General features: G+C 31.7%; 1 protein-coding gene across 2 annotated transcripts; it reads left to right on the plus strand.

Moving 5' to 3' along the window:
• The first annotated feature begins 16,682 nt into the window (after window positions 1-16,682).
• LOC18034337 (nitronate monooxygenase) lies at window positions 16,683-19,177 on the plus strand. 2 transcript variants are annotated; one of them, XM_006423729.2, is made up of 6 exons: window positions 16,687-16,966; window positions 17,070-17,282; window positions 17,523-17,618; window positions 18,027-18,172; window positions 18,414-18,633; window positions 18,719-19,177. In XM_006423729.2, exons 1-6 carry the CDS (start codon window positions 16,832-16,834, stop codon window positions 18,905-18,907), a joined length of 999 nt encoding a protein of 332 aa, XP_006423792.1. In that variant the 5' UTR covers window positions 16,687-16,831; the 3' UTR covers window positions 18,908-19,177. The 2 variants fall into 2 exon arrangements, with proteins under 2 accessions (XP_006423791.1, XP_006423792.1); XM_006423728.2 differs by lacking the exon at window positions 17,523-17,618 and having other exon boundaries at window positions 16,683-16,966.
• The last annotated feature ends 6,427 nt before the right edge of the window (window positions 19,178-25,604 follow it).

Raw genomic sequence — 25,604 nt, forward strand, 5'->3', positions numbered from 1 at the left:
GATCAACGCCACATCAACATTTTAGTCATATAGGATCGTGACACATCATCGGTCAACACCATATCATCAGTCAATGCCACATAAGTAGTTAATGTCACGTCATCAATCAGTGCCACGTCATCGTACCGTATATGTGAACAGTGTCGTGAACAGTGCCATGAACTGTACCGTGCATGTGAACAATATTGTTTATACTTTTATGCTCCTCGTAAGGTTTTTGACACTCCTGAGTTCAAAATCATTGTTTGTTTTGCTATTTGATCTCTCATTCATTGTGAAATGACCATGATGGCCCTTAAAATACATAAAATACTTAATTATAATAAAACACACATAATTTATATGAGACTTTGAGTGTAAAATGATGATTTTCTTCTTTATAAATAAACACTTTCTAGCTCTCAACAGCAGTCAAGTGAAGTAAAGATCCAATCATACCTCGATAAGTTTTTACATCAACTTCTTTACCTTTGTTCATCCTTGTCAAGCTTCATTGTTGATCTAATTGGAGTGCTTTTAGCCTTTTCATTTTCAAATCCGAATCTTTTAAGTAAATCTTTTAAATATTTGGCATGAATGATGAAGATTCCTTTCTTATTTTGTTTCATTTTTAGTCCAAGGAAATACTTCAACCCTCCCATAATACTCATCTCAAATTCTTTGCTCATACAAGATAAAAATTCGTTACACAAAGACTTATTAATAGAATAATATCATCAACATAAATTTGACAATGAATATATCTTCATTCTTATGCTTAATAAAAAGTGTAGTATCTGTTTTTTCCATTGATAAACCATTTTCTGAAAGAAATCTATTAAGCTTTTCATATCATACTTTAAGGGCTTGTATTAAACCATATAAAGCTTTAGACAACTTATATACATGATTTGGAAATTTTTCATTTTTAAAACCAGGGTGTTGTTTTACACTAACTTCTTTTGTAATATAACCATTCAAGAAAGCATTCTTAACATCCATTTGATATAAAATAAAATCTCTGTGACAAGCAAATACCAAGAACATCCTAATAAATTCTAATCAGACTAGAGGAGCAAATGTTTCATCAAAATCAATTCCTTCCTCCTAGATGTATCCTTCAGCCACTAGTGTAACTTTATTTTTTACAACTACACCAAATTCATCCATTTTATTTTTAAATACCCAAGATTGTCTTTTGGATTCAGTATAAAACATTTGCATATAAAAAATTTGAAATAGCCAATGTTGGATTTTCTATCTTTCGAAATTCATAGGGAGTTTTACTAAGATAAGATCTAATCAACACACAATTTAAAACATAATAAGTGGTGTTGATTGCTTCAGCCCAAAAATATTTTGGTAAAACATTTTCATTTAACATGGTCCTATCCATTTCTCGAATAAACATATTCTTTGTCTCAACTATTTCATTTTGTGTGGAGACCTTAGTGATGAGAATTGATGCTCAATGCTGAAGTTATTGTAAAAAATTTCAAACTCATGATTTTCAAATTCTCCATCATGATCACTTCTAATGCAAGAATTATCATATCATTTTTCATGTTGAACCTTTTTACCAAAAATTTTGAAAGTATCAAAGGTATCATCCTTATTAGCTAAGAGCAATACCCTGTGTATCTCATTTTACCACTTAGACTAGTATATCTAGAAGGTCTAAACAAATCCATGTGAAGAAGTTGAAGCGGTTTTGAAGTAGAAACGTGATTTTTTGTTTTTGAAAGATGTTTTGATTTATTTTCTAAATTGACAAGATTCGCATATTCTATCCTTTTGAAAACCAATCCTTGCAAGATCTTTAAGTAAATCATTTTTGGAAATTTTTGAAAGAAAATCCATGCTTGCATGACCTAGTCTTCTATGCCACAACCAATTATCATCATGTAATGTAGAAAAACATTTATCATGTGATGATGTGCAATCTGTATCAATGGTTTATATATTAACACATCTTTTTCCAACAAACAAAACTTTGTTATCACATGCATTCTCAATGACACATTTTGTTTTATAAAAATAACCCTATAACTTTTATCACACGATTGACTAATACTAAGTAAGTTGTGTTTCAAATTTTCAACTAAACATACATTTTCAATAATGGTAGAGGAATATTTACCAACATTACTAATACCAATAATCTTTCATTTTGAATTATCTCTAAAGGACAATTCTCCACCATTTACCATATCTATAAATCTAGTGCATGGAATGTACACTTTCATTTTGTTCTACTTAGAATAATTCATATTGCCTGGTGTATTTCCAAATTTTAGACTTCTTAACTTGGTTTGGTTCATTTATAAATAACTTCTAACTTCCTTAAAATTAAATATGCATTGGAATGACCTGAAACTTTATTATATTCCTTCTTATCTAATGCACAAAATAAGGCATTCATGGCATTGGAGTTTAAAGAGGCCTTTTTCTTTTCTACTTCACTCTATTCACGTGAAGATTTTAGAATTTCTTCCCCTTCTTTATTTTTAGTAGTTGGCATGAACAAGTCATTAGTAACGGCTTCCCATATTTCATAATCTAAATCTTGTAAGTAAATTTTCATCCTAGTTTTCCACTAAGGGTAATCATTTCCATAAAAAAAAATAGTGATTCAGTGTTGGACTGTCCTTCCTTAAAGGTAGACTCATTTTTAGTTGTCATGGATCTTATACTCTAGACGGTTAAGTCCTAACACAAGAACATTGCTCTGATACCCAAAGAAATTCTAGTTAAGCAACCCAAGAGCGTAGGTGTACGAGGTTATTAAAAAATTAAGCAAACAAAGTACACGACAATTTAAACTAATGCCTTAAGAGCTTCAATAATAGTAAATTTAACAATAAATAGATTTAAAGAGATGAGGGAAAGGGAGCAAACATGATAATATGGTTTGACAAACTCTACCTACATCTATGCCTCCAAATTAATCAAGCTTGGGGATTCCACTATCTCGGCCTTTACAATCCAAGGCTTCAAAATCCTTACAATTGACTTCCAAGGTGTCAACAAAACCTTTGCAATCTGAGATGATCTCTTACCTCTTTCCTAAAGTGTTTCCCACACTCACAATCACTCAATCTTGATAATAAAATGAAGATTACACGAATTTTCCCTAACACAATTATATGTTTACAAATGAAAGCTTAAAGTGTGATTTCATGAAAGAATAATCACTTTTAAATTCAATATAGTTTGAATGTGCAAAAGCAAGCTCATTGGCAATTGTTGACTTACATTGAAATTTGAATTTGATTGAGCCTTATAGTTGGAAAAGAAAACTAGTCATTGTTAACTTTTTGAAAATTATCGGATCGCCATTAAGCTCGCTTGATTTGCAATTCTGACTTGTGCTAAGTAACCATTATGCTGAAATTTGAATTGTTGCATCACCATTTAGAATTGTCTATTTACATTTAATTCTAAAGAGTTCACTGATCGAAGTCAGCTTGCTGTTTTCGCGTAACGGTTTGTCGTTTAATTTAAGAGAGTTCACTAACCAAAGAAACTCACCTGCCATTTTCGCATAGTGGTTTTCCGTTTAATTATAGAAACTCACTTGTTCGAAGTCGGCTTGCCATTTTTGCGTAATGGTTTGCCATTTAATTATACAAACTCACCTATTCAAAGTCGACTTGCCGTTTGCATATTATCGGTTATCTGTTATCATCTAGAATCAATTAATGTAACCTTAAATTATCAATTTACTGTTTCAAAGTTAATGGTTATCTTTTTATTTCCAGAACCTCAATTTTGTCCCTAAATACTATACGGCCTAAGAGTTTTATTCAATTTTAAAGAGTCTAACATTTTTAACCTTCGACGCACATAGTTTGTCATCATCAAAATCAATATTATGAGTATACTACATCAACAATTGAAAGCTAAATTAACCTAAGAACAAACCAAATTATTGAGCACACCTTTCTTAGCACGTCATGTATGATAATTAGTACAATGAATCTTTTTATGCCATTTAGCTTCACAAGAAGCAATAATCAGTACCTTCCACATCAGTTGGTTTCTTTTGTTCTTTTTCTTGAGGTGTTGTATCTTCAACTTCTTTATCCTTCTTTCTTTTCTTTTCCTTGTCCTTACCTTTTGAGATAGAGGCTAAATGAGCACTTTCTGCCTTATCTTAAATATAGTTTTATATGAGCTCATTCAGAGACCATGTCTTTTTTTTATAGTTGCAGATCATCTTAAACTGGTTAAACAATATTGGTAAGGATATCAAAACTAGGTGCACTAGCAAATGGATTGAAGAAATTTCTTGTCGAAATAACGATAGTAAAACTGTGGTTAAACTTTTAAGAGAAAACATTTTAAGTCAATTTGGAATCTCTCGAGTCATTATCAGTGATGGAGGTAAGCATTTTTATAATAAGTCATTTGAGTCTTTAATGAAGAAATACATTATTACAAAAAAAAATTGCTACCCCTTATCATCCTTAAACAAATGGTCAAGTTGAATTAGCAAACAGGAAGATTAAACAAATTTTGGAAAAAATGATTAACCCAAACTGAAAAGATTGGTCTCTTAGACTTAATGATGCACTTTGGGTCTACCGTACTGCATTTAAAATGTCATTAAGAATGTCACCCTATCGATTAGTTTATGGTAAACCTTGTCATTTACCTGTTGAACTTGAACATAAATCATTTTGGGCTATTAAAGTTTTTAATTCAAATTTAGATGAAGCTGGTAATGTGCGAAAATTGCAATTGAATGAACTTGAGGAATTAAGAAATGATGCAAACGAAAATTCAAGAATTATTAAAGCAAGAACAAAAGTTTTTCATGATAGAAGAATTTTTCAAAAAACATTTGAGATTGGTCAAAAAGTGTTGTTTTATAATTATCGTCTTCATTTATTTCCAGATAAGTTAAAGTCAAAATCGAGTGGCTCATTTGTTGTAAAAAAATTTATATTCATATGGGGCCATAGAAATTGAGAATCCAAAGAACGGTGTCACATTTAAAGTTAATGGTCAAAGATTAAAACTATATCTGGAACATCACCCACGTGAAGAAGACACCGACCGAAATCAATTTGGGTGACCCACCAATTCTTGATTAAGTCTTTAATGACTGATTCATTTTTTTTTTGTTTTACTTTTATTTTGTTGTTTCATTGTTTGGTTTTTTTTTTCTTGATCGATGCACTGTACATATTTTTTTAGCATTATATTTCTTGTTTAAGCATGTTTGTTTGACTATTGTATTTTCTCTCATCAATTTTCATTATATATCATGAGTACCTCAATAAGAAAAATCATGTTCTCACATCTTAAAAGACTTTTACAACTGAGATTTAATCTGAGAAGATTGATACAAAGCTGTAAATCACATCCAAAATGGGATCTACGACCACCAACATTAGATCCACCAACATTAGTGGTCTATGTTGAGGATCAACAAAGACAACTCATAGCAATAGAGCGTGGTATATATGAATTTCAATTGGAGATTGAAGTTAACTGAATAAAAGGATGAATGTTTGTTCTTTTTTTTTCTTTGTGTGATTTCTTTTTGTTGTTTTGTTCACTTTAACGTTTGATTTGATTTTGCAGTTTTAATTCTCTTTATTTTAGTGTATTTTGATTTATTTTCCCGTATAAATGGAGGATAATGGTACTCCGTGACTTCTTAAGTCGGTATTTTCAATTTTCCACAATAACTGAAACCCTAAAATCAAATATGGAAGAAATACAACATAAACTGCATAAGCATTTTCCCTCTCTCCCTCAAAAGGCCCTCGGGAACATTTATAAAGCTCGTTGTGAACGATTGCCATTTGTTAATGATCAATGGCATTCCTTCTTATATTTGTTGGTTAATTGAAGCAAAGGTCCGATTAGCAGGTGAGTTTTCTGATCCATTTGTTTCTTTCATGCCTAGTTTTGGTAAAAGTACATTTGCTAAAAAAAGGAGAGCTAAACGACTTGGCTCAAAATGTCATAACTGTGTAAGACTTGGTTGCAAACAGCCAGATTGTAAATCTTTAGGAATGATGTCTGATACTCATGAAGATAAAATTAAATTCGTTAAAGATGGCCTGAGTAAAGAATCGTTAGATGATATCTTACGATCTCTTGAGACGCATCAAAGCGGATATGTGCAACGTGAGATTCATAATTTGTGAATATTATTCCAAAAAGAAAGTGCACAGTTTAGTCTTGGGAATATGACTCAAAAAGACTTTGTTTGCCAGTTTATAAGAAAACTGGATGGGAAGCCTATCCTCGACCCATAGAGGGCGTTCAAACCGTTACTAAATGTAAAATCAGAGGAAGATATGAGCCACAATCACAACTAACAGTAAATATCCTTTTATTTTGCTGCTCTTTTATCATTTGCATTATTGCATTTAGTGGTGTGCTTTTGTATTTAATAATATTTGTTTTCTTTTACTATTTGCTTTTTCTAATCACTATTTTCTTTTTACTGTTTGCTTTTGAATTATTGAGCCACGAACTTTACTCATCATTTGACAAATATGCCAACCCATTTACAGTTGTTTCTCATTATTTCTATCACCAAGATCTTTAAATATGAGCTCATTTTTCAAACACTCACAACTTGTTTTTAAAAGATTATTCCAATGGCTGCATCTTCGAGTAAACAATTCAAAAACATTTGTGTGCTTTCTGGGTTTCACTATGGAAAGTATAAAGAGTTCCTTTAGGCAATTGTAGATCTTGGTCGTGTCATAACAGAGAGGAAACTCCATCTTGTATATGGAGGAGGTGAACGAGGGTTATCAAGACTTGTCTCAAAAGCTGTTTTTACTAGAGCAAGCCAAGTACTAGGCATTATCCCAAAAGCCATTAAATCATGCTGATACTTTTATTTTCTTACCAGGAGATCTTGCAACTTTTAAGGCACTAATTACATTTGCATCTTGGGCCCACTTGAACATTCATCAAAAACCCATCGGTTTATTAAATGTTAATAATTTTTATGATGGCTTAATAATTTTTATTAACCATGCAATAAAGAATCATTTTGTTCCACACTCTGTAAAAAAACTCTTTATCTTTGCTTCTACTGCTAATGAGTTACTTGATCTTTTACATGCTTATACACCAGAGCCAGATCCCAAGACTTTTGTTCTGGATTGGTCGACTAATGATGGTAGCAATAGCAATAATAAGAAGTGCAAATTAAATTTAACTCTCCATCTGTAAATATTTTTTGTTGCAATGTTCATGTGATGTCTTCTAAACTCTTCATCTTTCCTTTTAAAACATTGAGAATAATGTCTCTTTTAGATTAGGGGGAGGAAATAGTTGATAATTGTGGAATGTCTTAGTCCTGATGATGTTTATATAAAAAATATTTCTGTAAAGAGTAACTTTGGACTAAATTTGAGTCGAAAATGGCTAGATATGGAGAGTGCAATACCTCTAAAAACGCATCTTCTTAATCTTAGAGTTTTATTAAAAAAAATTGACTTTTTCTTATTCTTTGTTATTTGCTTTTAAGCTTCTGCATCGAGTTCATGTGAGATCTCCTCCTCTTCTTCTTTTTTTTTTATTTTTTTATTTTTTTATTTTTTTATAGATATCTATAAAATTATAAAATGTTTAGATTAGGTTGCGGGTGGGGATAATTGACGTATGTTTTTAAATATGTGTGTTTGTTTTTCTCTTTTCTTTTTAAAAAAACCCAAAAAAATATTTTTGTTTTTATCTAAGATGACTGTGTAAAGAGTCACGATTTTTGAGACGCATCCTAATAGTCCTATTGTATTATATTTTGATTTTGAAATTCATAGTAATTTGTTCTTGTTCCCTTTTCTTTGAATTACTCAAATTTGTGAACTCTCCACTTGGTTATTAAGTCATTTAATTGTTTACTCATTTAATAGGTATTATTGAATCATTCTTCACACACACACTATGACACATACTAGTGGGTTGTAAGTTAAAAATTTTTGCAGCATTTAGTTCTTTTGATTTATTAGGAATAATATCTAAGGTAATAGAAAGTTATATTGCAAAAAAAACAAAAAAAAAAAGAAAATTAATAATTTGTTTAATTTTACTATATCTAGAACCCGAGTAATTAAGTCCGAAGGAGTGTTTCAACACCTAGTGCCCTAAGGTCAACTAGTCTGGGAGTCACTAGCCTAAAGCCTCATGGATTATAGATATATTGTTTGCTTGTTTATTAGAAACCCGAGTAATTAAGTTCATAGGGGTGCTTCAACACCTAGTGCCCTAAGGTTAATTGGTCTGGAGTCACTGACCTAAAGCTCACTATATGGGTTAGAAATGTAATATTTTAAAATATGTGTGAATAATCTATTGTCTAAAGATAGAATTTCTAATGAATTTTGGAACGGAAATGTTGTTTTTCTTTTAATGAAACCCCATAAGTATTGTGTTAATTACTTGAGTATAAAAAAATGTTTGATAATATTCTGGATAATGAGTGAACACTAAAGAGGTAAAGAAATCTGGGAAAGTTCATTTATTTGATAGTTTAGAGGATAGATGAACAACTATTAATTTACATGTGAATTTTGTAAATCTTAATTTAATATAACACTTTAATTGCTAGGGGCTAGCAATAAGTTGGTTGGGGGTGTGATTAGTATTAAAAGTTACTTAATGATCAATCGATAATAATGTTATTTTGTGCTTATTTTATAATTTATATTTGTGTTTATGTAATATATTAGGAATTATTAATTATGTTTTAAATATATCTAATTTTGTGTCTTTTTGTGTGTTTATTAGGTAAAATATTAATTTCACGTAATTTAAGGCTCCAAACAGATAAACGAAGGTCAAATTTGGATTCCGGAGATCCGAAAACCTTAAGATGAGTTAAGATCAGTTTAAAACTGGGCTTGTGTAAAAAGAGTTGACTTTTCCTGTTTACCGAGCACTGATTGGATGATAAAATGAGCTTACAATAGATATGAGTGCATGGGATAGCTGGTAATTTTATCTAAATCTCAACCGTTCATGATTTAATAGCCATGATTGTGCCACGTGGCAATGGTTGGTGAAGCAAGTTGTAGGATTCGAATCTTTATATTCGGGTCGACCCGATCCACCCATTAACCCTCCAAATTTCAACCGTTCTTTGGCCAAATCAAACGAGTCAAATGATGACACGTGTCATGTTGACTTTGGAAGTTTGACCAGTCATTGGATCTTGATCTAATGGTTGCTAAGAGCGCATGCATGAAGGTTATGATGGACCACAAAACACTAGATTATGAATTTATTTTTCTATAAATAGTAGGGATGGCAACGGGGAGGGGAGGGGAGGGGACCAATCTCCCCGTACCCATCCCCGATATTTTGCGTATGTTCCCATCCCCTCCCTGTCCCCATCAGAATTACTTGAGAGAATCTTCATCCCCTCCCCGAATAATAACAGGGGATCCCCGAGGGTCCCCGATCCCCGAATAACTAATACATTTTTTTTTCGATTTTGAGTTAATCATATTAAAATAAAAAATTTAAATAAAAGTAAAGTTCGAAATATATCTTACATTAATATCTATTACAAAAGTCACATACACTAAATTAGTAAGTAACGCAACATGCAAGGGATACAAACTTCTTTTACAAACTATCATGAACAAATTAATAGTCTAATACAAAATTGTTACAAATAAAATCAAATTTAGATTCAAAATTAACTTTTTCAATGGTGGCATGGGCACTTTATAAATGCGGATTATTCCCTTTACAACACAATAGTTAAATCGGAGCAAATCAAAAGCAAATATTATATTAGATTAGATTAGATATTAAAATTGTGATTCATTGTAAGCAATTATAACATCTAAAAATAAATAAAAAAATAGATTTAAGTTTAAAATATTTAAAGAATATTAAAATTAAAAAAAAATGTTTGGCTATTAGAATCTACTCGGTCTTTTTAATGTCCTAAATAAAAATTTAGGACTTTAATTAGTTAATTAGGCCTAAAAGTTTAATAATATAAATATTTTGATATTTTTTACTTTTACCAATATTTATAATTTTATAATTTAAATTTTATTATTTATTTACTAGTAATTTTAAAAAATTAAAATGGGGAAATGGGTAGGGGATGGGGATTCCACCTCATCCCCCTCCCCTCCCTGAATAAGAAATTGGGTAAAAAAATTTCCCCGTCTCCTCCCCGAATAAGAAATTGGGTATGAAATTATCCTCATACCCTTCCCGAATGGGGAAAATCCCCGAGGATACCCGTCTCCGTGGGGATTTTTGTCATCCCTAATAAATAGAGCCTCATTTTTATGTTTTTAATCATCTCTCTACATCTCTCTTCTTCTCAATTTCTCTTCATCTCCCTGTAATCTTGATTTTCACGTGTGTTTTTAATATTTTGTATAATTATTTTTATAAATATATTTAGTTTTATTTTCAATTTTAGTTGTTTTTATTACTTTTAATTATAAGTAATTTAATTTTAATAATTCTTTTTATTTCAATTATGCTTAACTAAATAATAATAGTTATGGTTAGGTGACACTCTTATGAAATAAATATGATTTGATCAAATTCTATTTTTAATTTTATAAATTAAATTATTTTCGATTTAATTATACATATTTTATATTTTGAAATTTTGATTTATTGTAGACAAACAAGGGAGTTTGGCACAATAAATTCTTAATATCTTAATTTAAGGTATGGTAAAAATGGTATTTTGACTTATAGTAGACAAATTAAATTTTGGCACAATAAATACTTAATCCATCAAAAAATTAAAGGGAAAATAATAATAATTTATATAATTAATCTTTTGGGCAATAAATCTAAAAAAAATGGTAAAAAAATTTATTAAGTTTTATTTACTACTAAGAGTGGATCTACAACTCTAACTAGTTCAATTTCATAGTTTCATTTAAATTAAGTTGTTTATATTCAAGTTTTATTTTTACTTTTAGATAAAATAAAATAAACAATTAAATCTTTTTTCTGAGGATCGACCTCGGACTCACCGAACTATAATATAACAAGACACTCTTATACTTGGGAGTTAAAAAGTACTTTTAAGTTGTGTCACCTATTTAGGTTACATTTAGCTTCTGAGATTAGGTGGGATTAAACAAATTTTCAAGATAAAAATTTTTATCCTATCCAAGGATATGTTTTGCTACCCAGGATTAACAAATTTATCCAATGTTTACTTCAAAGATTTGGGTATAACATATGCACTTTATTATTTTATTTAATTTAGTTTATTATTTTTCCCTTCAACGTGAATTTTTTAAAGTCGTTAAAACTTATTACAATTTCTCACTAGTGAAATTTTACGCAGCCCAATCACTCGATACAAAATAAATCGATGTAGGTTGTCAAATTTGACGTGTTTATAAATGATCATGTTTGGATTATATTAAACTAGTCATGGCACGAAATCGAGATAATACAAACATGATCTGATGACTTGTGCTGTAGTTCTTATTACAACGCTCAAGTTTGTCATTATCTTAATTTGTATTATGCTTGTAAAAAAAAAAAAAGGTACTTGTTACTATAAATTGAGAAAGAAAGAAGGAGAAAGAGAAAGAAAGAGAGAGAGACATAGAGAGATGCCAAACTGAGCCAGGACAACCCAAACCTAATCGGCAAAACCGGCCCGACTGCTATTTGAGATTCCAAACACCTAACCATCAAATAAGGGTACCAATCGGAAGCTCTTGAACTATTGGTCATCCTTGCATCATCTTCACTACCGGAAAAGAGTCAGAAAGTCGACGATCGAAGCCGTGAGGAACTACAGAACCACCGCCTCATTTCACCGTGATTATATCAGTTTCCGGCCATGACACTGGCTAAGTTTTATTCATCAGATATCTTCTTCAATTTTCAACCATCCACAGCCACCAATACGACTAATTTGCCCCTCATCATCCTGGTAACGTTCTCATGGCCGTGAAGCTCGATCTGGCATCGTTGCCGCGCGTCAGAGCTCACCGCCACCACTGTTGGACTCAGCGCAGTTTGAAGTGTCTAACCCAAGCTTCTCAACCACTATCGGTTGACTTTTGATCACTGTTGGCCAATGAGGGCATTTCAGTAATTTCACACTTTGATGAATATTTTGTAATTTCCAACTTCATGGATATTTTAGTAATTCCAAAATTGAGGATAAGCTAGTAATTATGATTTTGAGGGTAATTCAGTAGTTTATAATTTTGGAATATTTTAGTAATTTACATATTCGAGGCTATTTTAGTAATTTTATGAACACAAGAGTTGTATGTTGTGGATAAATGTTCATTTTGAGCTTTATTACATTAAGTTGGTTGTATTTCACATTCACGAAAAATAATTATGTCGTTTCCTTGATTTAGGAGAAGCCCCGAGGGAGAACTGATCTGCGGACATGGACGATAGCCGAGTTTAAGCATCATCACTATAAGTGGAATATATAAAACTTATTTTTATAGTTTATTATGATTTTATAGTGAAGCATACTTACAAAATAAGTTTTTTAATGTTCTGATTTAATGGTTTTCTATAAATGAAGTTTTATTTACCAACTGATATTTATTATAAAATAATATGTATGATTATTGATTCTATTATTGATTTTGAGTAAATACATGAGAGTGATTTAACATAAAAGAAAATAGATTTAAAGTATGTTAATGAAAAAGGAAATAAGAGTTTAAAGTATGATTAAAACGTTTATGTATATGTGTAAAAAAGATTATTTGCAAAATCATTAGACAGTACCCTTCCCCCCAGTTGCAGTGATACTGATGAGATGAGAGGTCATTGGGGCCCGTCTGAACATACATAGAGGCTTTGGACTGTGTTTGGACGCTTTTGCCTTTTGTAGACTTATGCATGCAGTATGATAATAACATAAATACAATTACTGAGGTACAGTTGAGATACTGGCCTTTGGGACTCATCTGAGTATACACAGAGGTTTTGGCCCGTGTGCTTAGGCGCCTTTATCCTTTAGGGACTAGTTTATGCATGCAAAGATATGATGAGATATATGAGATACATGAGATACATGAGATAGCACTCCATTGGTGTACCTGTGGTAGCTCTGAGCATGACAGTATCTAGATAGTATGTCATTGCGCTGCCTGTATGAGCATCGGGTATGACAAGATTACTCCCCTAGGTACTTGTTTAGTGACAGTTTCAAAATTGAGTATTTTATATTATGTTTTGGTATGGTTTTCATAAGTATTACATATTGTGTCATGTCTTCTTTTAATGACAGTTGTTTGATTTAAAATTTATATGATATAACTATGCTCGTACTTCTTTTAATGACAGTTGTTCTATTTAAAATTTATATAATATAACTATGCTCGTACTTATAGTTTGATAAAAATGGTATTTTGAAAAGATATGATTATTTTAAAGTAAATTTATTTTCAAAAACTATTACCTATTCGCTAAGCTCACGATGTTTTATATTCACCCCATTTTTATTATAATCCCCCCCACAGGAGGTTATAGATACACCAGTCGATCCAACAAATCTAGTTATTTTGGATTTTGTCCACGTGATGGTGGTATGAATTTTGGTGTGATTGTTAAAATATTTTGGATTGTATGATTTTTTTTATTTTTGGGTGATTAAAGATAAGCAAATGTATTCATATATTTATTTTTGGCATTGGATATTTGGGTGATATTTGATATATTGGTTGAGGAGGTTGATTGATGAAGTTGGTTGTATTTTGAATTATTTTGGGAGTACTTATTTGTTAAATTTACAAGTTTGGGAATGTTATATTTACAGGGGGAGACTCTGTCGAATTTTCGGTCAAATCCTTACTAATTAGAATTTGATCAGTTCAATTAATTGCCTCTAGATAGAATCGCCCTTGGAGTTCAGGGCGGGTTGTTTCATTGAGACTGTTATTCCCTATTTTTTAATGGATTTAGATAGGACTATTTCTCATATCTTAAATTAAGCCAAATTTGATATGAATAATAACATTTTATTCAATACTTTCTTTTTAACTTGTTTTTAATTTAAGATTAAGTATAAAAATTTTAATTCAATAATTCATATAAACTATTAAAGAATATAACAATAAAAAATTATTAATTTACTCATTTACAATGATACTTTATATTTTTTGTTACATTCAGCAATTAGTAATATAATTTAAAATAATTAAACTATTTAAATAGTTATTTTTGCTTCATTCAATTGAATTTAACGTAATCTTATTTGACCTATTATTATAATTTAATATAATTCTAAAAGTTAATCCAATTTAATTATGTATGCTAAATGTAGCCTTAAGATGCATTGGTGGCAGAAATATAAGCTTGGGATAGGACTATTATGTTGTATGTTAGTGCATATACAGCTTTGGAATAAGTTTACCCTAGCCCCACATAATAACTTCATAAACTTAATCAAGAAAATTTATCCCGTGACCCATGATAAGAATGATTTTTGGGATTAATTCTGTAGGTCAAGTATATTTACTAATTTATCAATAAAAATATTATATCGATATGTAATGTCTAAATCATATATAAACCATTATATTAAATAATAATAAATTATTAATTGATTTTAAAAGAAATATTCAAAAAAAATTACTTAATTTAAATTTGTTATTTACTATTATAATTATAACATTATTAATATAAATATCGTAATTAATGTAAAAAATATATTATAATAACATAAAAAAATAATTAATAATGAAAATAAATTTATTAATTGATTACAAAATAAATATTCAAAAAAATTCACTTAATTTAAATTTATTATTTACTTTTTTATATTATTATAAGTATTAAATTTATTTTTTTTCACATTAATTGTAATTATTTTAAATTTACATATATGTGTGGTTTAATAGATTTTTCAAAACCGATCAGTTTAATAAATAAATTAACAAGATCACATAAATTCTTTTAAAAATAAAATAATTGAATAAATACTAAAATTTATCAACTATAAATTACTAAAATATTTAGTTTATTCCAACAGTAATTCTTCAAAATATTTCTATCGAATGAGTTTCATGTTTTTCACTTTCAAGTCTATTATTTGAAAATGATATCAAACGTGTTCTTGAATTTTAAAAATAAATATAAAAGTGAGATTTTCATTCTTATTTTTGTTTTATGAAATAACTATTAAAAAATAACATTGAACTTTAAGGTTTTCTAAATTGTGAATTTAGATTTCAGTCTTGTTTTATTTTAACTAAAATTATATTAAAATGTTAAACACAAATCAACTTGACGGAATCATTTACATATGGTATGATCTGTTCCCAAATAACAAAACTGTTCTATTTTTTATTCTAAATCCTGCCAAATCTATTAAATTCTAAAAAATTAGCCCAAATTATGTTCAAATAAAATAGAATCTCAAATTCCGAATAAGACTCGTGGATTTCTGGTAACGCTACAGTGTAAATAAGTAATTTATACAATCAGAAGTGATCACACGGGCGATGTCGCCCACCACAAGAGGAGCACGTCACCCAGGTGATCACCCTCTATACAATAACTAAGGCTTAATTCTATAAGGAATCTCGTTTTATTTAATTTAATTAATTAAAAATTTAAAAATAAATCGACTGAACATAATCTTAATAATCTTTTGAGATACGGTCAAATCTCATCTTGAACGATAAAATAATTGAAAAACTTAATTTATATTCCAACTAATGTGATAAACAATACCACTAACTGATTACATTAAATGATAGATAATTATTAAATTTTATCATTTTTATTAAAATTAATAATTTTTATTTGTATCGCATTGACCAATTAGAATAGACACTAAAAGAGAAATTATCAGTTATATACTCTTAAATGACACACGTATCAAACGTGCTACAATATTTTTTACATCTATCATTCGTTTACCCTAAATTGACAAAACACTTCTACCGTTCACCAATCCGTTAACTATCGTTTGCAAGCGCTGGCATTATAAGGGTAATCTAGTCTTTTAAGATAGAAGAAACTTTGATTAAAAAAATGACATGTCATCCCATTTATCTAGTAACAAATGACATGTCATATGATATATATTGATAAGCATGACATGTCCTCTCATTTATCGGATAATTGTTAATAATTGCTAAAAGAAAAAGCTACTTTACAACCGAATCTACTCTGCCAAAATTTAACCTAAATTTTTGAAGATCTACTCCTCCAAACTCCAACTGAAATTTTTTATGGTATAATATGTATAATTGTAAATAATATGCTGTTAATAATTTTTTATGGTATAATATGGATATTTTTTATGGATAATTGTTAATAATATGTACCATTAATAATTCATATTTTTTTAATCAAAAAATGTATTGTTAATAAAAAAATTTAAAAAAATTATATATTAAAAATTTACGTTAATTTTTTGGGTATATTTATCTTTTTATTTCATTTTGAGTTTCAAGTGCAAAATAGTTAATTTGTCACAATTATATTAATTTTCTAACGGAAGTTAACGAATTGGTGGACAGCAGAAGTGTTTTGTCAACTTAAAATATACGAGTGATATATACAAAAAATATTATAATATATTTAATACAGATATCATTTAAAAATATATAACTGATAATTTCCCAACACTAAAAATTCCTTAAGTAAATAGAAGTCGGCGATTTCTGCCGACCCTACATAAGCAATCTGTACGATAGCAAACTCTTGGACGTCCTTGCTGACGTAAAGAAATAGAAAAAACCTAGTTGAGAAGATTGAATTGAGTTATCATTACGACTTCAATTAATTTATTATTTATTTTTCAATCTAAACAATTGCTTATAAGAGGAGAACAAAACAAAAAATAAAAAGCACAGTTCATTTGTATACTTTGAAGTTTACTCTAATGGGTTGGAGAGGAATGCTGGGTTTCGAGTATGGGATTGTTCAGGCACCATTGGGACCTGATATTTCAGGCCCGGAGCTTGTAGCTGCTGTTGCTAATGCCGGTGGTCTTGGTCTTCTTAGAGCCCCCGATTGGGTGCTTAATTATTTAATTATTTCAACCATTCTTCGTAATTAATCCCTTTAGCTTATTCTTTGTTGATTTTTATTTTTTTTAATTTTTTGGTATGGTATGGCAGGAAGCACCAGATTACTTGAGGGATCTGATAAGGAAGACAAGATCATTAACAGAGCGACCATTTGGGGTTGGTGTGGTTCTAGCATTTCCCCACAACGAAAATATAAAGGCTATACTTAGTGAAAAAGTAGCAGTTTTGCAAGTTTCCTGGGGTGAATATTCAGAGGAGCTCGTTCTTGAAGCTCATAGTGCTGGAGTCAAAGTTGTCCCCCAAGTGAGTCTTGTCTTCTCTACCATACCATAGTGACTTTATTAATTATTACAAATGTTTTAATTCAGGCACAATGACATAGTTAGCTACACCAATACACAAATATAAATGGAAAATCTAGCTATTAGACAACACCATATGGCAGTGCCCACTAGATCATTGCTCATTATAAATACGGACTTGAAACTACATATGATTGTCACCTTGATATTCTTTTGAATTACAAATATTTTTCCATTGGAGGTTGGGAGTTTTGACGAAGCAAGAAAAGCAGTTAACGCAGGTGTAGATGCAATTATAGTCCAAGGACGTGAAGCTGGGGGCCATGTAATTGGACAGGTATGATTTGTTTGTTGTTTGAAAAGGATGATTGCACTTGCAAATTGAAATTTTTGTTTGGATTTTATAGCTTCTTAATTCCATTAAGAAATTATATTCCATATATTTTGTTTGAGATTAAAGAAACAAATGGCCATTTGTCTGTGACTAATAAAAGCAACTATAGATGAGTAATGATGAAGCAACTAGGAATCAACAATAAAACTCAGTTATTCTCTCATTAGCAGGAATGGTCATTCTTCTTTCCCTGTGACGGAAACTATTATTATCCATAGATCTAACCTATTACTTGGTTTGTAATTTCATGCACTAGTCTGTTGATGATGTGAGTAGCTATTACCTGTTTCAAGTAGCAGATGAACAGTGTTGACCTCTGTATCTTTGTTGTTTGCATTTGATCATGCATAGGATGGTTTGATTTCCTTATTGCCAATGGTGGTTGATCTTATCGGGGATCGAGATATTCCAATAATTGCTGCAGGTGGTATTGTGGATGCACGTGGTTATGTTGCAGCCCTGTCTCTTGGTGCTCAAGGCATCTGCTTAGGCACAAGGTTTGTCACATTTCATCTTCTATTATCATTCTGACAATTAAAACTTATTATGGTTATCTGTCAAATGTAAGTGGGCATAGATGATATACATTTGAAGAATGCAAAAGATAATATTTAACTTTGTTTTAAACTTCAGTTTCAAGATAAAGAAACATCAAGATGTGGAAAATCTTAAGTCACTACAATTAAATAATAGCTTAGATGTAGAAAATTCTCACATCCTGTTTAAAATTTATTGCAGGTTTGTGGCAAGTGAGGAAAGCTATGCGCATCCTGAGTACAAGAGAAAGTTGGTTGAAATGGACAAAACTGAATATACAGATGTATTTGGCAGGGCAAGATGGCCCGGTGCACCCCACCGTGTGCTGCAAACACCTTTCTTCAGTAACTGGAAAAATATCCCAGCGCATGAAAATGAAGTGAACCAGCCGATCATCGGCCGCTCAACAATACATGGCATTGTAAGAATAGGTTTTGCTCATAACTTTGACAATATCAACATATACATGCATAGCTTGTGATTGACTTATTTTATTCTCAAAACAGGAGAAAAAAATCCATCGCTTAGCAGGTACTGTTCCGAATGTTACAACAACAGGTGATATTGACAGTATGGTGATGTTTGCTGGCGAAGGTGTTGGCCTCATCAGGGAAATTCTCCCTGCAGGAGAAGTGGTAAAGCAGCTTGTTGAAGGCGCTCAACTTTTGGTGCACACTAAGTTTAGTGGTTTGTAATCTTAATAATAATATAGAAGCGTAGTGGTTGGCTAATTGGGTTTTATAATGAGCTGCTATGTTAGGCATGGTTTTGTCAGATTGCGTGGCTTGGTTGTTAAACTCTGTTTTAAAGGAATTTGAATTTCTTTCATGCATATTATTAGCTCTTAATTCTAATGCCAAAAAAAGGGCTTCGGTGGCATCAATGGATCAAGACTGCTCATTAACAAATCGAGTGGGACTATTATCACCCCTCTAATATCGTAATAAAATCCCACTTACTCTACATTTGCAGTTTAACCTTGAATTTTATTTACACCTCAGTATCATCTTTTTAAATTTTCATTGTAAAAGAACAGCATAGTCATTGTAGAATTTAGATGCGTTCTGTTCATACGCCAAAAATTGCAAAAGATTTTTCAATTATTAAGACTGACATTAATTAAGATTTGAAAGAATTTTTATTTAAATTTGGATGAAAAATTAAATAAAAAAACAAAAGAATTAGAAAGAGAATCTAGCAATGAAAGAGATAGACACCATTAACAAAATCATTGCAAGAGTTGTTTAATTAACGTTTCAAGAAAAACAACTCGTGGTATCAATGCATTGACCTAGAGATAAAGAGGATTTTGAGACAGATCTTCTATGGAGTTTTTCTTGAGGTAAACAAAATTATCCCATTGACATGTTTCCTAGTGTTTAAACCTTATGTCATTTAATATTTTAATTTGAAGAATGTTAGGGAGCTCATTTATTTGAGAAGATACGAGAAATTGGACTAGTAAAAAATCGCTTTGACGAAAATAGCCTGTAGAAAAAGGTTTGTATTTTTTAGGATTCGAGGATAAATAACAGTGAAGGGTTATTTGTGTAATAAATATAAGTTTTTAAAAAAGAGAAAAGAACATTTACACCCCTTTATTTGGGGAAATGGTCACAAAAACTTTCAAGTTTTCAATAGGAGACATCAAGACTTTCTTTTTAAAAAAGAGTTTTGACATCTCTTTTTGAAAAATTGAGTTTTTGTGATTATTTTTTTAAACTTTAGGGATGTAGTGCATTTTTTTCTTTAAAAGAAGACATTACATTTTATGTATTTTTTAATTGGCATATTTAATAAAGATATTTTATAAGAAATTTGGAGGGGTCTCAGTAACTCCACTTAAACAAATCATATGCGAAAAATTATAGGAAGCCTAATAAATTTTTAACAAAATTATAGTAAAGAATTGAAGCTATTAAAATCCATATTTTTTTATGTCAACATACCCCTTCTAATTAATAACTCTAAAATTTAAACAAATTTTATCTTCAACGAAATTCATAATTGTTTGCTTGATATGATTTCTCTACTATCCAATTTTATTTTTTTTTTTGAATTGTGAAGAAAAGAAAGTAACATTAATTCATTCAAATAAACTTTTACATACAGCATCTGGACTCTTGCAACACAACGTTACAAATTTTCTCAGGAGCATCGTCCATCCAAAACCTGCTCATTCGGACTTTTAATGGTCAATTTTGCCATAAGATGAGCGGCCTCATTGCACTCACGGGGAGCACACTCCCTTTTGAAGTAATTTCTATCCAACAGCTCAATAATTTCATCGATGACCCCACTCAACCTCACATCTGCGACTGCTAATTATATTTTTGTTAAATGTTAGCAAGTTTCACAACATTTAGAGCATCTGATTTAAGAAATGCTGGCACTAATCCCGTGTCAATGGGGAACTAACAGCGACAGCCTCCACAAATTCCACATCATTTAGGCAATTGATTCTCTGATTATATGCTGCCATTACTTCCCCTTCGGCGTTACTGATCAGCACTCCCAACTCTAGCAACTCCTTCCTTGTACTTAGTTTCACCATCAACATTTATTTTGTACACAGAGCGAGGTGGAGGTTTTCAGTTGATGGCTACTCGAACCCATGAAAGACAATCTTGCTTCTGATGAGTGGCAACTTCTCTGGATAAGTCCCCTGGCTTTATTTACTACTTCTTGGGAGCTGAGAGAGAATCTATTGTGAGAATGACTGTTTCTGTAAACCAAATGGACCAACAAAGAACCACCCACCTCTCAAACTCCTCCTCCATCACAACTGATGCTATAAAATTGGAAAGGCTAAAAAAGTCTTAAGGAAATTCATATTAATCAAAGTCGCAACGGAAACAACCAGCATTCTCTGTCATTTTCTTTTTAAAATAAATTAATGAATACGTGCAAAATATTGTTACATGCTCTGTGAAAGGAGATTTTTATCTTAGAAAAGAGGGAGAAATTTCCACCACCCTATACTTTAAATAGAAACTTGAAGAAATATTTGGGTACTTCATATCTAGTACAATATAATAGCCACTCTTAGATTGCATTATAGCGCAGCTGCCCCAAATGCTCTCTTAACTAAGTAGTTTCCTCCTTTATTATAACTCCACGTGAGTTGATCTATCCACAGCAGGAATTTTTGGCAAATAAATTTTTAGGATATAGGTAACATCCTCTTCCACAAAGTATTCTCCAATGAGTTGTTCCTTCCAATTTCTATTTTCATCAATCAGATCAGCGACTTCTGATTGTGGAGGTAGGGTTGGAGGGCAGAATGTCTTAAATGCACTGGGACGAGGAAGCCACGATTATTACAATTTTTAAATTAAAATATAACCAGTTTCAACTTGCCACCGCGCTCCTCTGCAATTAATTCTCTGCCTTATAATAAGCTCCTCCAGAGAAAGGATAGATTGTGACCCAATTTGGATTTGCTTTCCCTGAAACTGCTGCTAATTATGAATATGCATCGGGATTAGGTACTCGCCTTCAGGGCAGGAGAGAGAGAGAGTAGAAGATGTGGTGAGCGTTAAGACTTGATCATGACTTGGACAAGTTGGTTAATATTCTGTTAGTTGAGAACCTTAGTGGGTTCCGTTGAATAAGCTTTGAGTGCTGATTTTCTGGACAACTTAGTTATTTTCCAAATTATTTTGTTGTTGTTCCATTTTCTACCTTAGTATGTAAAGTGCAGAAACTATATATGTAGTGCGGAACTAATGGAATAAAGACATGAAAGTTTAAGCTTACAGCAATATTTCTTCCTCTCTTTTCTTCTTTTATCTCAGTTTCACTTCTTGGTCGCAAATTCTACATGTTAGTGGTATCAGAACTTGCGGCAAAACTAATGTTGAATTTCGCCATGAGTCAAGCTCTGATCAAGTTAATGCCACCTTACAAACCGTCTTAACGGAGCTTCGAGCCTTGAGAATCTCACGCAGCTTAAACACTGTCAATACTGAAACTAACCCTTTTGTCCTTGCAGAATCCTCACACCACCCAAACCAAGTCCTTCTGGCCATGGTCCAACCACTGACAGACCCCATCAACATATCAAATTGTCCTTCTCAAAGTTTAATGAAGAAGGCCCAACTAGCTGGATCTACAAACCAGAACAATAATTTGACTTCAAAAATATTGCCCCATGTCAACAAGTTCAGCTAGCATCTTTTCATCTAGAAGGAATCACCTTACAGTGGCAGAGGTGGTTGATGAAGCTTCACAGACCTCTGGATGAGTTCACGAAATTAGTATTGTTCTGTTTCTGCCCAACCGACTACAAGGATCCGTCTGAAGCTTTGACTCGCCTTGAACAAACTTTAAAACTAGCAGCCTACAAGAAACTTTTGAAAAGCTCTCCCATTAGGTTAATGGCATTAGTTGTTTTGTTGCAGGACCCTGAGACAACGTCCGGTTAGATGTTAAAATCAAACAACCTCGAACCTTGGCGGACAATATAGGAGTGGATCGACTCGTTGAAGAATGAAACCTGCTGCAAAGAAAAACTGACATGTCTTATCATTCCCAAACAACCATGATAAAGCCTCGGACAACGCCAAATACAATGGTTGGCGTGCTAGGGCCTCTGCCAGTCCAAAGAACAAACCAGAGCTCTAGTAATACAGCAATTTCCTTTCGAAGAATCACCAACAAGGAGGCGGGGGAACGCAGAGAGAAAGGATTATGCTACTACTGTGATAAGAAGTTCGTGTCGAGCAATCGTTGTGAGCGGCCACAACTATTTATGATAGAGGACTCTCCTCAGTTGAACCCCAGCGATGACAAAGACGTTCAACATGCACATGAGAATTATGAAGTTATACTAGAATTTTTTCACGCTATTATAGGTACAACACATCCTCAAACCATTTGTGTCCAAGACAAGAACAAGGATGTTACGGTTTTAATAGACGGCGGCAACATTCACAACTTCATCGATCAAGCTATAGTCTCTAAGTTCAGGTTACCAGTGGTTCGTGACAAGAAGTTTCAAGCCATTGTTGAAAACTGAGAGGAGATAGAGTGCACAAGACAGTGCCAGGGACTCAGTCTCATAATTCGAGGTTAATTATGTTGGAGAAAAATCAAATTTTTAAATTTTTATAAAACTTTTAGGATCGTTCTCATATAATATATAAGAATTTGTAATATAGAAATCATATTTTGAAAATTTGATTTGGCTTTTTCCACTGAAGTGATTTAGGCTCCCAAATCACGATCCGTCACCACCACTCCTGTTAGATCACGATCTGTCACCACCACTCCTGTTAGATCACGATCCGCCACCAAATAATCTTTCAGGCTATGACTCAATTTTGATCTGCACTTGACGTGTGGGCGCCTTTATCACCACTAAAGCAACTAGCACGAGTAAATTTTTCTCTCAAGATTAGAAAGCAAAATCTTTTTCTTTGATATGTATAAAGTGGCTGCTCTTTTTCTTTTGGGAGAAAATAAGCCCTTTTATATTTCTATCTAGTGGAAACCCTAGGCTCCATTTTTTATATTATTTTATTCTATTAAATTAAGTTTGATTTAAATTAAAAATAATAAACCAAAAGTAACGTTACTTCTTTCTTGTCATAAGGGCCCACCTTGTAAAATAACACAAGACCTCTTAGACACAAGTACATTACATGAAGCCTCCCACTAAATAATATATTTAGGCTTTTAACCCAAATAGCTAATTATCTTGCTTATTAATCCAGTAGTGGCGCAGTCAATTAAATGAACTAACCCGAGGATCATTTGGGAACATACAATAGTAGCTACAATAATTAGGTCTGTAATTAAACTAGCCAAATTATTTAATTCTAAATCTACTCCACTAAAAGATTGGAACTGACCTCCATAATTGTATGCTCGAATAATAATTCATCCCAAGGCACATTGATATCTCAACTGTCCAATTAATTTAATTACATCTTGTTCCTTGATTCTTACTGGTTTTCTCTAATGATCATTTTCAACATATTAAATATGTTGACACACTTTGGCCAGAGAATTCTATGATCAAGTGTCGAAAACCTATCAAGAGATGTGTTGTACAAATTCTATATTGTCAATCTATAACTCCAATAATCATTATTGCTCCCATTAAGATACCGGGTAATCTTAACTACAAGTATATGTCGTGCCCATTGGTAACTCAAATGGAATAACAATTAGAATCATGAAATCATAATTAACTCAAGATTAAGATTACAGTAAAACCAATGCCTATGAGATTTAATAAGTCTGACAGTCATTTCAAGGTTAATTAAATCTCATATGTGATCCAGCTCAATATAGTTAAACTACATCAGTAAATTCATACATGATTAAGACAAATCATTCAATGAATTTACTACAGTCTAAACATAAATATAGCGTCCAACTCTATTTATTAACTGCGAATTTAATTTATTTAATCATAAGATAACTTGTATTTATGTCTTCTGTGAATCGATATGATGATCACATAAATACATATAATATGATTAAACAGACCTTATTCAAAATATTTATGCAATTGAAAATATCTTCAATATTTTATTAATCAGAAAATAAATTAATATGCTTTAAAAGAGCATATAATCCCAACAAATTCATCACCGTTAATTATTACATCCTACCCACTGCAACAAGTAAACTGGTGTTGGATGTTCAATGGCTTGAAACTGTTAAAACCATCGAGACAAACTACAAGAAATTGATGATGACTTCCAAAGAGGGAGAAGACACCCATTCCTTTCAAGAAATGGAATGAGTGAGCATGGAGGCTCTTACCAATAAGGGGTGCCTTATGGTTATTTTTTTCAGGTTTATTTCAGTTGGCAACAACAAAGACCTGAATGAAAATCCACCTGACCTCATAGGCCTCCTAACCAGATTTCATCATGTATTACAACCACCCAGTGGCTTGCCACCAAAATGGACCCATGATCACCAAATTCCTTTAGAGCCAAATACAAAACCAGTAAGTGTAAGACCATACCAATATCCTTACTACTAGAAAAATTGAAATTAAAAAAAAAATGGTTAGAGAACTCTTACAATTAAGTTTTGATTATTTCCGGCAATGGCCCTTTTTCATCTCCGATTCTATTAGTCAATAAGTCAGATGGGCCTTGACGACCCTTAACACCATCACGATGAAGGCTAAGTATCCAATTCTAGTCATCGATGAACACCAGGATGAACATCGCGGGCCAAATTCTACTCCAAATTGGATTTACGAACAGGACACCACCAAATCCGTGCGAAAGAAGAAACATTCCAAAGACAGCCTTTCGAAGACATAAGGGACATTATGAGGTAATTGTGATGCCATATTCGGACTCAACAACGCTCCCACAACCTTCCAGAATCTTATGAATGATCTCTTTCGCCCATATCTTCGTA

Source organism: Citrus clementina, unplaced genomic scaffold, assembly GCF_000493195.1.
Source record: "Citrus clementina cultivar Clemenules unplaced genomic scaffold, Citrus_clementina_v1.0 scaffold_8, whole genome shotgun sequence".
In the NCBI taxonomy this organism is placed as follows: Eukaryota; Viridiplantae; Streptophyta; class Magnoliopsida; order Sapindales; family Rutaceae; genus Citrus; species Citrus x clementina.

Excerpts from the sequence above, each read along its gene's own strand:
- LOC18034337 (XM_006423729.2), top strand. The coding sequence starts at position 16,832 with ATGGGTTGGAGAGGAATGCTGGGTTTCGAGTATGGGATTGTTCAGGCA. Across the intron at positions 18,173-18,413 it reads GGCATCTGCTTAGGCACAAG|GTTTGTGGCAAGTGAGGAAA; the intron begins GTTTGTCACATT and ends AATTTATTGCAG. Across the intron at positions 18,634-18,718 it reads GCTCAACAATACATGGCATT|GAGAAAAAAATCCATCGCTT; the intron begins GTAAGAATAGGT and ends TTCTCAAAACAG.